The sequence below is a fragment of the Lampetra fluviatilis genome, chromosome 33 (assembly GCF_964198595.1).
Source record: "Lampetra fluviatilis chromosome 33, kcLamFluv1.1, whole genome shotgun sequence".
In the NCBI taxonomy this organism is placed as follows: domain Eukaryota; kingdom Metazoa; phylum Chordata; class Hyperoartia; order Petromyzontiformes; family Petromyzontidae; genus Lampetra; species Lampetra fluviatilis.
Window position 1 is genome coordinate 4,832,233 of NC_136307.1, and position 15,621 is coordinate 4,847,853.

The 15,621-nt window shown below is 50.7% G+C and overlaps 1 protein-coding gene across 4 annotated transcripts in view; it reads right to left on the reverse strand.

Annotated features, from left to right (window-relative positions):
• Nucleotides 1-15,621, reverse strand: part of LOC144943952 (girdin-like) — a 74,217-nt gene that overhangs the window by 47,520 nt on the left and 11,076 nt on the right. For all 4 annotated transcript variants that reach the window (XM_078871857.1, XM_078871859.1, XM_078871856.1 and 1 more), the window contains exon 3: nt 3,206-3,314. In XM_078871857.1, the coding sequence (XP_078727983.1) occupies nt 3,206-3,314 (109 nt within the window). The remainder of the gene's footprint in view (nt 1-3,205; nt 3,315-15,621) is intronic.

Consider the following 15,621-nt stretch of genomic DNA (forward strand, 5'->3'; position numbering starts at 1 on the left):
AACAGGGGCAGGCAGTCGGCAGCACAGACAACAGGGGGAAAAGGAATTCCGAGACTGGAGGCGGCAGCAGCAGAGAAGGAGTGACCGCCCATTGAGCAGAGGTTGACTGCATAATTCGCAAAAATAAGTTCTGGTTGCTGGAGTGAGGAAAATACGTGTTGCGTTAAGTCAAAATAATCGGTAGCCACGCACTCCTACCTCCCCCACCGCCCACCCCTAACAACAACGACTGGAACAACGTCACATGAGCGATCGCGTTTTGGATCGAGTTTTGAGCGCAGAGTGGCGGTGGCCTCTGCTTGTTCAAACACATCTCCCCGAGCGAGGGCTCCATGAGGAGCGGGGTGGGGAAGCGTGAAATCAGAGCACTTAGAAAACCACCGCGATTCGCCGCCCGTGTTTGTCAGCGGCTCCGGCGGAGCCCGACGGACACAACACGCTAGAGGAATTCTTGGTACCGTTTACGACAAAAGTGGGGCACGCCTTTCAACGACGAGGGTAGCTTCTCCGTTACCAGGTCTCGTGATTAAAAAGGAAACTGTAGACCCGACGGACGAAGACCCAGTTTGGTAAAAACAAACTGCAGATTTTTTTTCCCCCAAAAACAGAACTCGCATTTATAAAACGCCGACGCTCCCGGGAACGCGTTTCCGAGCGGGTTCTTCTCCGTTACCGTCAACAGTGAGATTTAGATTTCATCGTCGTACAGTTCCCAAGAACCGTCCGTTCAAACAAAAAGATGGTGTTGGTTATTTGTAAGTAAAAAAAACCCCATAAAAACGCATAGTATAGGGTTTTTTGGGATAGATCGCGTAAATATTTATATTTTTTTACTTACAAATAACCGACGCGATCTAACCCAAAAAAACCTCTATTATGGATGTTATTGGTCGCGAAAGCCTACCCGTTAAAAACCGCACCCACACAAAGGGAGCAAAATTTACCCACAACCAACGGCGTTTTTTTGGATCGAGTCTGAAAAACGGTTCCGCTGGCGATGCTGGCCGTTAGCTCCAGAGCGCGGCGAGGCTCGCTGTCAAGCGATGGCTTCCGCCCCGCCGCAAAACCCCCGTAGCAACCACCGCTCTCTGGGGGATTCTCCCTCTCTCCCCCATGGGGGGGACAAAGGCATTGGACAGTTGCTTCTCGTTAAAAAAAGGTGGCGGTGAAGTGTGCAGCCGTGAAATTTTATACCGCTCCACTGCGTGTGGGTGGAAGGGCTTCGAGTCAGGGGAGAGCTCTAGAGAGCCGCTCTAAAGAGCCACTCTAGAGGGTATTTGGTCTACTCTTCCATGCTGGCCAGGCGGTCTTGGAAGAGGTGGGTACGTACATTTTATCTCAATGCACGCGACCTGCTGATCGACTGGGGTGTATACATTTATACTGTCCGGGGGACAAATGCGGGGGGATTTTAGAACATTGACCACCGTTTCTCTGCACGCAACCTAACTTATGCACCCAAATTGGCCGCCGTTGTCGATTTACGTGCAGAGTTTTGATGACAACGTCGAGTCGATCCCTGCATCTGACGGAACACGCGTGGTTAATGACCCAGAGACACCTTGAATGACCTCCAGAGTTACGAGCCGATGTCTTCAAGTGCATCAAATGCTCCAACGATGAACAGAACGCGCTTCCAGTGAGCGTTAAAGCCATCGCCCATTCACGCCAGCTATTTCGGTTTGCTCAGCGTTTGTTATTTGTACTCCTTTGGTTCGCACTCTGCATTTCAATGGCCTGCCCCAGGAAACTGAGTAACAAATTAAACAGCGAGGCTCTTTTCGGCCAAGCCTGGCAATTGATTTAGACACTCCTTTCTTCTTATTTTCTCAAACGATGGAGTCACGAGAACTCGTCTTCCGCTAAGCCTTCAGATGCCGTCTCGAGTTTTGCTGTTTGGTGCGACGCGCGTGTGTGCGGCACGGTTAATCGGATTAATTGGATGCAGATTTCACTGCACAGAAATGTAAAGCTTGTAGTAAAACTCCTGTTAATGGGTCCAGGCCAAGGAAAGACACAGGGTCCAAAACGGTTACGGAATACCGCTCCCCAATAAACACTGCAGTAAAAACAACATTTACAGCTGATGCCAATGGGAATGGGTGAGCCATGATATTCTGTGATGTGGAAGATTATCTCTACATTGGCTCAAGGCCTTCACCAGGGTTGATACGTCACTGTAACGTACACGTAAGGACCTCTGTCAATCCACCGCTAGACAAGATCTAAATTTGACCACATTTAACCACCCGCTCGGCGTGGAGGTGGTGAAGGAAGGCGCATAGACGTTGGAGGACAGTACGATACAACAATGGATGTTTGCCGCACTGCTCTCTGCTGCAGCCTGCAACACCTTGCTTTTACGCACGATGGTTGCCCATGCAAGTGTAATGGGTTCCACTTAGTCGCCAAACGTAGACTTGGAGGCAACACATTTATTCAGTTCCAGAACACGGGGTAACTTCCCCTTAACAGATTAACAACCTAAGGTGGTGACCACCCGGCTAACGACACTAGTTACAACGTAACTGCGACTACGGACCGGGACCAATGACTTCGGCCCGGGTCCACGTGTTGGAGACTCGTTGAACGGAGAACGTTTCTTCCAGGATGAACAACAACCCTGGTCCCTCTCAGGACCCGACTTATATTCTCTGTGGCATGGCCGGCTCCGCCCTTGACCACGACCACCTTCCAGAATCCTCGGGAAGGATCTGGGTCGCAATCACGTGACACCCCTAGCTCCCTCTTGGGGCCCCTTTGTCAACTTAACAGGTCACGTGTCCTCCCGGGTCAACCAGAGTGCCATGGCCTCACACAACCTCATCCTTCGGTCGGCACCCACACACCCTGTCCTGTAGGGTCGGCACTGCACTTAAAGCGTGGTGCCATCTAGCGCTATTATTCAGCGCACACTGGGCCCCTCTAAGGCCGGTACTATACCGACACAATTGTGGTATCCGGCGATGTCGCTACACCGCACGCCGTGCCCCTCTAGGGCCGGTACTGAACCCACAGCCTGTTGACATCCAGCGATGTCACTCCACAAGCACCATCCCTACTCAACCCAGCTTTTAGCTTTTGACATCCGATGAGACCGGGGTACGTCCCGAGCAATTTGGTCGCGAAAGCTTCTAATCATCGCACGCCCTATTAAAATACAGTGTACGCTGTCGCCCGGCAATACTGGGGAAAGCTCCTTCACCTGGTAGTAAGCCTTGATGTGACGAACGAGGACACCGAGGTTCTCAATCCGAACGTTCACGTCGCCGTTCACGTTCGCGTTCACGCGGTGGTCGTCCGGCCTCGGGTCTCTGTCGCGAAAATGAGGGGGGATGGGGGGGCGGGGAAGTGACAACAGGACCGTCGCATTACAGCACTGGCGACACAATCATCCATCCACGCGTATGGCCAATTGTTGATCCACTGCTGGATGAGGGCCTCCCCACACGCTCCATACAAAGCACACAGAGGCACACGTGACATGTGCATATTACACACACGCACAGACGTTTATAAACAGCTGTGCAAATGCAGTTTAGAATTTAAGGGTAATTACGGTATGTGGGCTAGTGGAGGCAGGGAACATAGAAGCATACAAAGTGCTGTACAACAACGGAATTTCCTGCCCTACCACAATCCCCCCCCACCCCACAGCGACATATGGCAAGTTGGTGTGCGCTGCGGTCACCCATCCAAAGACTATCCAGGCTCAAGCCTGCTTAACTCAGCTTTCAAGAGCATGGGGGAGTGGGGTGGATGGGGGCGATTTGAAAATATTTGACCTACCGATAATTACTACTAAAATAAGCCAAGAATTTGTGTGTGTCCCGCGTGTGACGTCACTCCACGAGGCCCACCCCCCCCCTCATTAATATTCAAGAGTGGGTGGATTTTTACACGAACGTATCGGAAGGTCGAGCTGATTTAAATAATTTATTATGCAAAGTCGCTTCAAATATGACGTTTCTTTACAGAAAGTGACTGTAAAAAATAAATATACGCAGCACAGTGCTATATCCGTGAATGACGTCACTGCAAAAGAGCCCCCCCCCCCCCCCCTTTTATTAATATTCATGCCCGCCTGGAAATTTACACTAACGCACAAGAAGGTCGCGCACTCCACGTACCGCACCTCTCCCCTCATTAATAATCATGAGCGGGTGACGTCACTCCACATGCCGCACCCCTCCACAATAACCATTAACGGGTGACGTCACTCCACATGGGGCAACCCCGCCCTCCCATTAATAATCACGAGCTGAACAATTTTTCTATTGAATATTTCCCATTTACTGCAATATTCACCCGTCCTTGGACGGGCACACAAGCTAGTAATAATAATATTCCATAACGCGCATAAAAACGTAACGCTTCTGCTATTGCGGTGAAATGCGTGGAGGCCACCGTCAATTTGGGGAACCGTGAACTCAGCACACAGCTGTGCCGGGCGGCCCCTCCTGACCCCACAAGCCATCCCTCTGGGGATGAGGCGTCTGCGGCAAATGTTTAAGTTTCCCGGCGTAGTGGCCGAGACGCTGAATCCCCCCGGGATGATTGCGCCGAGGGGTGCCTGCGTCTCGGTGAGATTTCCTGGCACCGCTATTTGCTGCCAGCACCGTCGCGCTCAGTAATAACCAACATCGCCATCATCATAATCGTAGTCGTCATCATCATCACAGCGATCGCTGCGATCGGCGGCGATGACGACGAGAATCAGAATTTTTATTTATACTGGAGAAATCCGATGAGCTATGAAGCTCTTTCCACAGATACCCAGTAGGGGCGGGTCAGAAAGTTACAACAACAATACAAAAACTGATATGGGTGCAAAATATGGGAAAGGTAAGCAAGTCACTAATAATAAATACATTTTTAAAACTTAATCGAGTATACAAGTAAAAATTTCAAAAGTTAATAAATTCTTGCCAATTTTTCTACAATAAAGGCAAAGTTGGGCAAGGCAGCAAAACAACAACAACAACAGTCCCAGACCACAGCAAGACAACACACGGTAGTCCCTCAATAAAACTGCACATTCAAAATTGTACTTATCGATACACGGCGAAGGATCAAGGTTACTTATCACATTTTGACGAGGCACGGGCCAGTCATGTGACGGATTTCTCTTCGTGCGTGGTATCATCTGCGCACGAGTCTAAACATTTTTTTTGATAATTTCCTGCTCGCGCCATTAACTGGAGGCCGGGGCCTCCGCGAGAGGGAGTTGGAGAGAGCCCCTCCACAGGGAATTTGGGCCGACTCCAAAAGACTGGCCACATATTTTGGAAAAGACATAAGAATTTACGGAAATCTGCAAATTAACCTAGAAAAGAGGTGGTAGTAGTAAAAAAAACGCGTCTGTAAATTCCGATTCTGAAATGCGTGGCATGAGCGCGGACAGCGTATGTGAAATATTGATTCTTGAATCGTATCGCGACCCTATATCATGAAAATAATCAATTCTTACATGCACTATTCAACGCACGAATAGCAAGGGTTCATTTTATTATTATTGTGCTTGTTTACCCAGGAAAACCTGATGCCGAAGACTTTTCCAGCAGGAGCCTGCCAAATGTTTGCAGGAGGGGGCGATGCTGATGTGTGTGATCCCAATTTAGTAATTTGCAGGTAATGTTTCAGCATTGGGATGTTTGGCAAATGCTAGTTACATTGTATCTTTGGTTGTTTCTTTGGATATGGGAAAAGACCATGAGAACCCAGAGGAAACCCATGCAGAACAAGGGGAGAACATATACAGTGGTGCCCAAGTCAGGAATCAAACCCAGGATCTTATTACTGGGATGCACAATTGTTTCTCCTGCGCTGCCACCCCAATTTCAAAGCATGAATCGACGAGTCGTTACGCCCCTCGTGCCCGCATACTGGGCATCGTGACTGCGGGCCACCCAGGAAATAGAGGCACATGGAACTTAACGGCAGAATGGGGGAGGGAAGGAAGGCAGTGCGTGCTTGTGCCATCCCCGATTAGCCACCGCCAACTCCGCGTGCGCTCCCCGATACGCAATCTTGTACATCTACATTTTCCCTCGCCGCCGTCATCACCGCCACACCTCCACCCGGGCGGGAAGCCCTGCTCGTGGCGGGTGCCGGTGGCAGCGACTGGCTTGGTAATTGAGCCCAGGGTCTCCACAATCGCCGGGGGTAACACCCGCACAGCATCGTGGCGGCCGTGGCAGTCGCCAACAATCGCAATAAAGTTAATAAAATTGGTAGGGGTGGATTGCAAGCGAGCGTTTAGAATTTCGCTCGCAAAGGTTTTGCTTAAAGAGGGAGCGATGTTAGCAACGGAAATTAATCTCAAATCGCAATCTCTTTTGCACGTACGTCGAGAGGCATACAGTGCGTGCACACTTTACGTGATAATCTAATGGGAGAGCATTTCTAGAATTAAGATGAATTAGCAACCACGAATGGCTGAGCCGGAGGATGCGGTCAATTGAAAAGGTCGATTAATATCAGTCTGGTCGAATGCGTGTAATCCTACACCCTTCCTCGCACAGAATGCGGCACAGTGCATGCAGTGGTGGAGAAGAGGAGGCGAAGGAGGCTCTACACTTTCTGCGGCACTCAAATTCTTCGTGAAAATTAACAATACATACGTAAACTACAAAACTATTTGAACTATTCACAATTTTTTCTATTTACCAGGTCAGGCCCACTGAGCTATACAACTCTTTTTCAGAAGCTACCTACCCACAAATGATAACTAAACTCAGTTGCTTATCATCACATGGAAATTTATGGCAGCCAAATACTCTAAAACCATTTTTCTAAATATGGAGGGAATAACCGGAAGGCCCGGAGAAAAATCCACGCAGCCAGGGGGAGAGAGAGACGTGAAAATTCCAAATGTACAGCAGGCGTCAGGGTCGGGATCAAAACCTCGACTTCCTGTAAACCAGGCGAGGTAGTTAACATCTCGCCACTGTGGCACCACATAACCAAGTGGAAAAAAAAGAAAGGTCAGCTGGGGCACACAGAGTTCGTATTTGTTCCACTCCGCTCCACACCAAGACTTCCCTCTGTGGGTGCCACTCAGCGTTTACTTTTCCACACCGGCCAGAAATAGAGGTAGGAAGTAAGACGTGCACCAACACTTTACCTCGCTGTCTGCAAGCAATCCAACAATCTAATGTAATATTATATATTTATAGAGCGCCTTCACTCAAGGCGCTTGGCATAGTTTGAAAGACGGTGGCAGAAAAGAATAATTTAGATGGCAGAGGAGTGTGAGGATTGAGGAATGAGTGACAGCGATAGAGGGGTGCTTCTGGGGATCACGAAAGGGTAGGGGAGAGACGGGGAGGAGTGGAGGGGCGAGGGGAGGGAAGAAAACGGGCAATAGAGAAGATGTGAGGCTTTAAGAGAGGAATGGAAGGCGGTTAAGGAGGGAGACTGCTTTATGTATAGGTGACTTGCATGCAGTGGACTTGCAGCAGCATTCGCATTTTTTAAATCTCTGGATATACGTGTACGTAAAGTAGGGGGCGTGACGGTCTAACTCTGATCCCCCCCCCACCACCCCCAATCACGAAAAACTCTGATTAGTCAACCGTGGCGATCCGATTCCAGAATCTATTCTTTACTTAACACTGCAGTGGACGTGCGGTCGGCTCCATCGCGGCTTCGGGGGGTCACGTAAGCCCACTGTGTGCAACGTACGTCAACACGCATTGACTCTTTCACACACGATTCGATGCGTAAATAACGGGATGAAACAATTATATTCACCGACGAATGCATCGTCATCAGTGGAGTAGGGATGGTTGGTATGGACTCTGGTGCGGGGAATGATGACATGAGGCCTCTTGTCTCTTATCAACTACCGTGACAGGGAATTGAACACGGCTCCTCGGAAGCGCGGAGCTGCGTCAGCGTTAACTAGCAAACGCGGTGCCACTTAAACCTCGGCATTTGAGAGCAGCAACAGCACCACACTTTCTCTACGCTCAGGAGAGACTACAGCCCCATCCTTGCATCACGTGTCTACGGCAGTGCAGCAACCACAAGACAGGCGGCACTGTACGCACGCACTCCATTACACGCCCCAGCAGACATTCGTCCCTGCAGAGCCAAGCCGGGATCTCCACAAAACAAACTGCACAAATTGGGCATGAGATGGCGGGGGGTGGCAGTGGCTGTGGTGCTGCCACCCCGTACAGATATCGCTCGAGTCGGGGCGCGGCACCTCCAACGTGCGACGCACTTGTAGCGAGCGAGATGCCTCTCCGATAATCCGACGTGACGCATCCTTCCTCCGAAGATCTCTCCCACACCTCGGGGGCACAACAGCGAGCATCTATTTATAGCGGTGCCCCGAGTTACAGGAAATGTGATGGAGTAGTGCTGCTCGCGAGAGAAAATAGGTTTGAGCCGCAAGCGAGAAAAATCCGCACCACGCCGGGACAGACGAAGGAGGATGCACCGCGGGCTTCTTCGCTGGGACCAGACTTTGCAAACCTCTGCAGTTTTGCTGAAGGGGAGGGGGGTGGTGGGGAACGGGCAGCTAGTCTGCTGCTCTCCCCTCGCCCGCTCGCTCGCTCACTCACTCACTCGCTTGATTGCTGCTGCTCCTCCTCATTAGCGAATTGAGAGGAGCTTACCGGCTGCAGACGCCCGGAAATAAAATCGATGCGAAATATGATGTTGTTGTCTCGAAGCACAGCAGCATCCAGCGCAGCGGTCATCGTTTCCCGGCAACGACTTGGGGTGGAATGATTAGAAAACCGCCGCTGGCAGAGAACACCACGAACGTAATATTCGGCAATCGATGCCCAGACGACGCTTCAAATGCCAACGTCCTGACCGATTACAGATAAAACTGCAGTTGAGGGGGGGAGGAGGGAGGCAGGGTGACAGCAGGAGATGTGGGTATTCTGGGAGGCAGACAATCACAACTCTTTCAAGCCCCCCCCCCATCTCAAAGGATAAGGCCCGTTTATAAAACCTTCCACCGCTGCTAAATCGGTTAAATTAATAACGCCATGCCTCGAATCCGGCGGTCGCGTCGGACAAGCCGCGGCTTTGTGGGGCCGGCCGTATTGTGTGTCACACCGCTTGCTCTGCCCCGGGGAGCCCCACGGAGATCATAGGCACGACTCCCACTGGCTCCAGTGCCGACCACAATAATGGAACTCTTTATTGGGTGCGCACAGGCACGCTTTGAAACACCAGGCCTGCACGGACGCCCCCTGCACCCCTCCCCGCCGCTGCCTCCCAAGCAGTGCTTCCGCACCTCTGAGCTGCGCTTGCAACCTCGGCGTGAATCACATCTCCGAGTGCTCGTTCAGCCGGAGTGCACCCGAATATCGCCGCCCGTGCTGTCAGGTCGATGAAATCGATAGGGTTTGTCGTAAGTCACCGCGCGGGAGGGGATTCGGGTGAAACGAGTGGCTCACAGGAGTCAAGCCTCTGACCAAATCACTCTAAATGCGCCCAATCTTGGAAGCTGAGCAGGGCTGAGCTGGATTAGTACTCGGATGGGTGACCACCAGGGATTGCCATATGTTGCGAGGTGGCCGGGAGATGGCAGCAATAGTTGTCGGCCCCGCATTGACGTGGTGAGGGTTTTTTTGTCCGGTTTCTTCGGTTTGCCTCTCACGTCCCAGACATTCACCGGTGGTACTGGCCACGCATTCCAATGCAGGAACTTCCTGAAAATGTATCTTGAGACCCAGTGAGGCTCTTCGATGTAAATAAATTGTATTAAAATCATCATAATCATTATCCATTGTTTTTGCAGTGCTGCTTTCGTGCCCCGATTCGCGTGTTGGTGAATGTCCATTTTCTTCCCAATTTTTGGATAAATTGCGCCGATGTCTCCATCACCAACGGCTGTGGTTATTCGCCAAGGTGACGATTTTCAGACGTTTTGTCCAACGTTGGAATCTGGCTCCAAGTTTCAGAACATGCTGCAACGCGAGTGACTGACAATAGCCCATTGACCAAAGCCAAAAATTAGTACCATCTTTAGTCGTACCGACGTTTTTATATGGCTAATATGAGTGAATTCCTTGACATCCCACTCGTATCAAATGGTTATCACGTGACCCACTATTATTGGCCACAAATCAAATATCTGTTCTGGGCTCATGGTTTTACAACCTCCCCGCTTCTCCGGGCTGCAACCTCTAACCCGTGGCGGCCACGGCTAATTGGGGCCATCCGTCTGCAGCGCGGCGGGTCAGTTTTAATTAGGTCTAATGTGGAGCCTGTCCTGCGAGTGACCGTGGAAGTATGATATAATTAATGAAACCCCCGCAGCCAGCAGATGCGCAAACGTCGACATCGTGGGTCCATTCTCGATTAATTGGGTGAAGGAGCACAACAGCATTTTGAAACACCAGGCCTGCAGAGCCGCCCTGCGCACCCCCCCCCTCCCCGCCGCCGCCTCTCAAGCGGCGCTACCACATCATCCCGAGCTACGCTTGCCACCTCGGCGTGAATCACAGCTCTGCGTCCATTAGAACGCATGACGAGGTTTGATTTTTTTTTTCTATTGTGACGCTTCCGCATGTTTAAACATGAAAAGCCTCAAGAGACTTTTTTTGCAGGAGGGTCCTGCCAAGTATTCGCAGTTAGGAGGGCGATGGAGCTGTTGCGCTTTATCCTAATTTGGGTAAATTGCAGGTAGTGTTTCGGCGTTTGGGGATGCTTGGCCAATACCGGTTGCATTGCGTGCGTGTTTTTTTTTTCGTTAAGGACCGAGATGTTCACTGTGGTGAAAAAAATAATAAATGCTGCCGAGAACCAGAATAAGGCACTTAATGCTTCAATCTTTTTGCGTTAAATATTATTATCAGCATTCATCGTCATTACGAGCTGTGTGCTATTATTATAATCAGCACCAGCAGCAGCAGCATTTATCCTGACTACTGACTCACTAATGCATTCCTTATCGCCACTGGTCCCTGCGAAAATGAATACCGCAACCGATACTGCGATGACCGTGCCCTGCTGTGTCACGCAGCTCGGGCGTGTCTCTTACAGAGCCGGGATACAAAATCCTCGAAGGGACGTCACCTGGCCGTGAATAAAGGATGCGAGCGAACGATCGATTGGCGTAGCACACACGCACGCTCACGAGCCGGTGCGGTAGACTCGCCAACGAGCGTAAGGGAAGCGTGCCTCCGTTAAGACAAGGCGAAACCCCAAACAATAACGCGGCAAACGGCACGGTGGCATCGCTGCCAGGAGAGAGAGAGAGGGTCCCACGGTATAAAGTACGATCATCAACTGTAAAGTCAGGCAATCTCTCTGTCCCTTCTCTCCCTGCTCTCACAAAGGGCCATTATCCAAAACGTCGCCCGACTGTTGTTATTACTACGACGCTCGTTTACCCGGGAATGCATCACTGGGTCTCAAGGCTCTCTGTCAGAAGGGTCCTACCAAGTTCTACCAGTTGCGGGCGAAGTAGCTGAGTGCAATCCCAATTAGGTTACCCTATTAGCGTAGGGATGTTTGACCAATACCAGTTACATTGCATGTGGGTTTAAACAATAAATTCTGTATCTTTCCGTTACAATAACTTACAGCCCCTCTGTCAAACTGCTGCTGGATTAAGGCTTTAGGGGGGGATTTGTTTGACCATACTTCCCCCACCCACCCCGCGTGAGTGGCGTTTTTTTATTCAATCAACACTTTTTCATACGACGCCACCGCAAATAACACCGACAGGGCACCCCTCAATGTGAGTGCCATGTTCGGTTTCTCATTAACGGGGGCTTCAAACTCGGCGTCTGACAAGACAGGCCCCGGGACACCGCCTGGTTGAGCGGTCGTTGTGTCACGCGTCGCCTTCTACAATCTAACGTCCTCTCTGGAGGACGGCACCTTCAGGAGGGCAACACCCGAACGAACTCGCGGCGCCGCCGCCCAACGTCGGCGCCAAACCTCCCAATCGTCGGCACGTCGACCCGACCGTGCGCTTGCCGCTCTCATTTGCCACATCTCTCCTCCGCCACGCGTGGTCCCCGAACCGGGGGGCCGACAAGTGTCTCGTCTCCATCTCTTCCCATCCCTTATTTCCTGTAATGCGAGCGCGCACGGTGCGGCCTTGTGAACCGAACCGCTTCAAAACTTTATCTAGACGCTCCCTTCTTCCGTCTCCCTCTCCGCTGTTCTCTTGCCCTCAATCTCACTGGTGATGCCCTGCTTAGCCGAGCCCTCTCGTCTCATTACGGTGTCCCAAAAAGTGTTGTCATCTCCCTGCTCACCACCCCCATCCTTACCACCCCCCCTCCTCCACCTCTGTCCACCTAACAATATACACAAGGACACCACAGCAGTTATTCAGCGTGGAAGTGAGGGTCAAACTACCCTCTCGAGAGTGGCTCCAGATAGCTCCCTCTAGCGGAGACCCTTCCACCAGCAGTGGAGATAGCGAGCAATTACATAGAGTCCACATTTCTCCACCAGCCAGTTTTTGTTCCATTGCCACTTCACAAAGGTGTCCACCATGTCTCACGACAGCACAGCCGCGCGACAACGCTGCACGCAGAGCTGTCCCCAGGGTGCGGCGAATCGGGGTGACTTCCCCGGGCCCCGCGCTTTGGGGGGCCCCATGCTTTGATGTCACGGTGTCAGATGTAATACTTCCGGTTTATGTGGAAGGCGTCGGGGGACCCACACGGTGTTATTTGTTCCTGGCCCCGCACCCACCTATGGATGGCCCTGGCTGCACAGCAATGACAACATTGCTGCTGTCATTACCACCACCATTATTATTAATAATATTTACCTCACGTGAATTGCGCTCCAGCGGTCTCAGAGCCCCGCACTTCTTTAATTAAAACACACTGCCCTGCTCCTTCGTTCCGCTCGGTGGGCGTACAAAACGCGGCTTGACAATGTGGCCCAGCTGCTCTCCAGTCATGTCGCCCACTGCAATTACGCCATCAGCCAACGCTTGAGAATGGCAATTTGCGCATGCCACGCCGTCGCCATGGCGAACAAAAGCTTCCGATCCCATCGGGTGCTGAAAATGAAACGCCAGCCATGATGTTGAGCTCAATTACCCATGGAGACCTTCATAACACAGTTCCCCGGCTGACAGGTAAATCATCGCATGCCACGGAATTTTGTTTTATTGTTGTTGGTATCATTATTGGGTCCCCCCAGATATTCAAAAGAGGATGGCCGGACCGTCTACGGATTTTGTTTCTCTCTGTGGTTTTTGAAGTTCGCGGAGCCCCAGGCAAAGACTTGTTGTATGCATGTACGTTGAATTTCTTTCGCGCCATACGTAGCCAACCCTGCTAATCAGAGATGGGGGGCTGCGATTATCTTCCAGATCCGTGGCTGCCAGAGTGCAGCACGCTCCAGCGGTGCCGATTTGCAAGGGTGCATTTGCAAAAAGTGCCCGCTTTCTATTTTTAGGTTTCATATTCCACACACAAATAATAAAATAACTCTGCCAGAAAATGTGTGGGCAGGATTTTCTGCTGCAGTGCATGTTATAGAACAAAAACACAGGGAAATATCACACATCTATAGGGGTAACAAAGAGTAGTAAAGATTTTTTTCCTGAGGTCGCCCAGCTTTAACTCTGCTCTGTAGAAGGGCCATTACTACAAACATTAGCCCACTTCATAATTTCTGCTTGTGGCATATTTTTACGTGCTCTCTGCTCCAGCAGATGCCTTTGCTTAGTGGGAGGTCACTCCTTTTCCCCCGCGATTCACTCCCACGGACCCGTCCATGCCGTGGACTCCTTGTGACATCTGTGAAAAGGGGCTTCATAGCTCTTCGGATTCCTCCACTATAAAGAAATACTCCGATTCTGAAGTCAAGACACAACACTTTCCGATTAACCTCTGCCTATGACTGTCTCTCTATCAAATAAACATTCCTCCTTTCCCCACGACATGCATGCCCCCTTCAATTCTACACAACGCATTGAGATGTGTTTGCTTTTAGATGCGATGCCATATCAATCCAGATCGCACTGTATCACACTATACATGATTGAATCAGTAATCATAGTATAATGGTAGTTTTATCGCTGGCTGCCTACCAGATGACAACCATCCCCCTCTCCATTCAGATGGCTAGGACATGTGGTAATAAGAGGAAAGCCACATCGAATCAAGAAAGTTGATGAACATGGAAGTACATGAGTGGAGACCAAGAGGCAGGCCTAGACATACATGGATGGTTCCTTCCGGTGAGCCAGGATGTAGAGGACATGGAGATGATTCAAACCTCATTTCTAAAGAACTGCTTTTGGTGTTTAGTTTATTGTCCTTCCGCCGTACCTCCGATGAGCACGGTTGGCTATGTACAGTGCAAAAGAAGTTCAACATACATACATACATGATCGCCGTGTGCAGAACTGAGTGTAGACAGAGGACCAGGAAGTCAGACTCCACACGAGTGGGACAAATGCCATATTTGTGTCAATTACAGCTAAGCCTCACACTCGCAAAACGTTCGCAGCGTTGGTTTGCGGTGTCAAGAGCAAGCGCGGACATGTTGGCACGCACGCTTGGCCAAAGACAGCGAGAGCGCAGTTGCTTGCCATTCGGTCGTTCTCTCCGGCGGTCACGAGGCTGTTAAACTCATTATACTTCGCCACGCGCATCGCGTTCCCCCCCCCACCCCGTGACTACCTATGCACCACGCAGTGATGTCACTGCCCAAGCATGACGGGAGCCCTGCCGGGGTCGGGCCGGGAGCTGAGCGCCTGGACAAGAGAGAGGCTCACAGTGACGTTAAAAGCAACCGGACCTTCGCTGAACGGCGGGCACACGTAAAATCTATGGCTCTCGCTCTGTGAAAGCAGTCACCACCACCGTCACCACCACCGCGATTTTAAATGGCAGCATGCGGTAAATCAGTGCAAACAAACGCTCTTCTTCATCGCGTCGTTAACCGATTTACATTATTGCTGGTGACGCATCCGTAACAAAAGACGGGTGGCCATTAATAAACTTTAACCAACGTTTCCCGCTCTCTGTCTCGCAAAAGAAACAAAAAACGACTTGAACATGTTGGCAGAGGACCCCCCCCCCCCCCAACGGCCGCGCGTTTGAAATTCCACATTTCCATGGATATAACGACCTCTCTCGGAGGACTTCTGCCAACAAGCAAAAAAAAATCAAGCAAGCCAGAGAAAAACCTTCTATCAAAATACCAAAGGCAAATCGCTCCAGGTTTGAGCCACGGGGTGTTTCGTGCCGATGTGATTTGCATTCCTAGCGCTCAGCGACGACGCGGCCAGAAAGGGGATGTGCCCAAAGTTGAGAATTCATAAAACTTTAAAACGTGCCGCTCTTGACACCAAAGAATTTCGAGACAATGGGGCTCAGCCACACTGCAGTAAACACAGCGAACGCACAAACGATTATCCACACGTACAGGACATTGTGTAATCCCCGACTGAAAATGCACACCGTTGGTGTGTATGCCGTAAATCATGGTAAATCCACTTCTGGACGAAGGCCTCTCCGAAGCTGTTGCCATCTCTTGCAATCCTGAGATGTAGTAATAATAATAATATTATGGCAATGGTATGTATTTCCCAAGACAAGGCTCTCCGAGTCTCAAGGCGCCCTTTCAAGATGGTCCTGTATTTAAATATCTGGCCAATTCATTCCT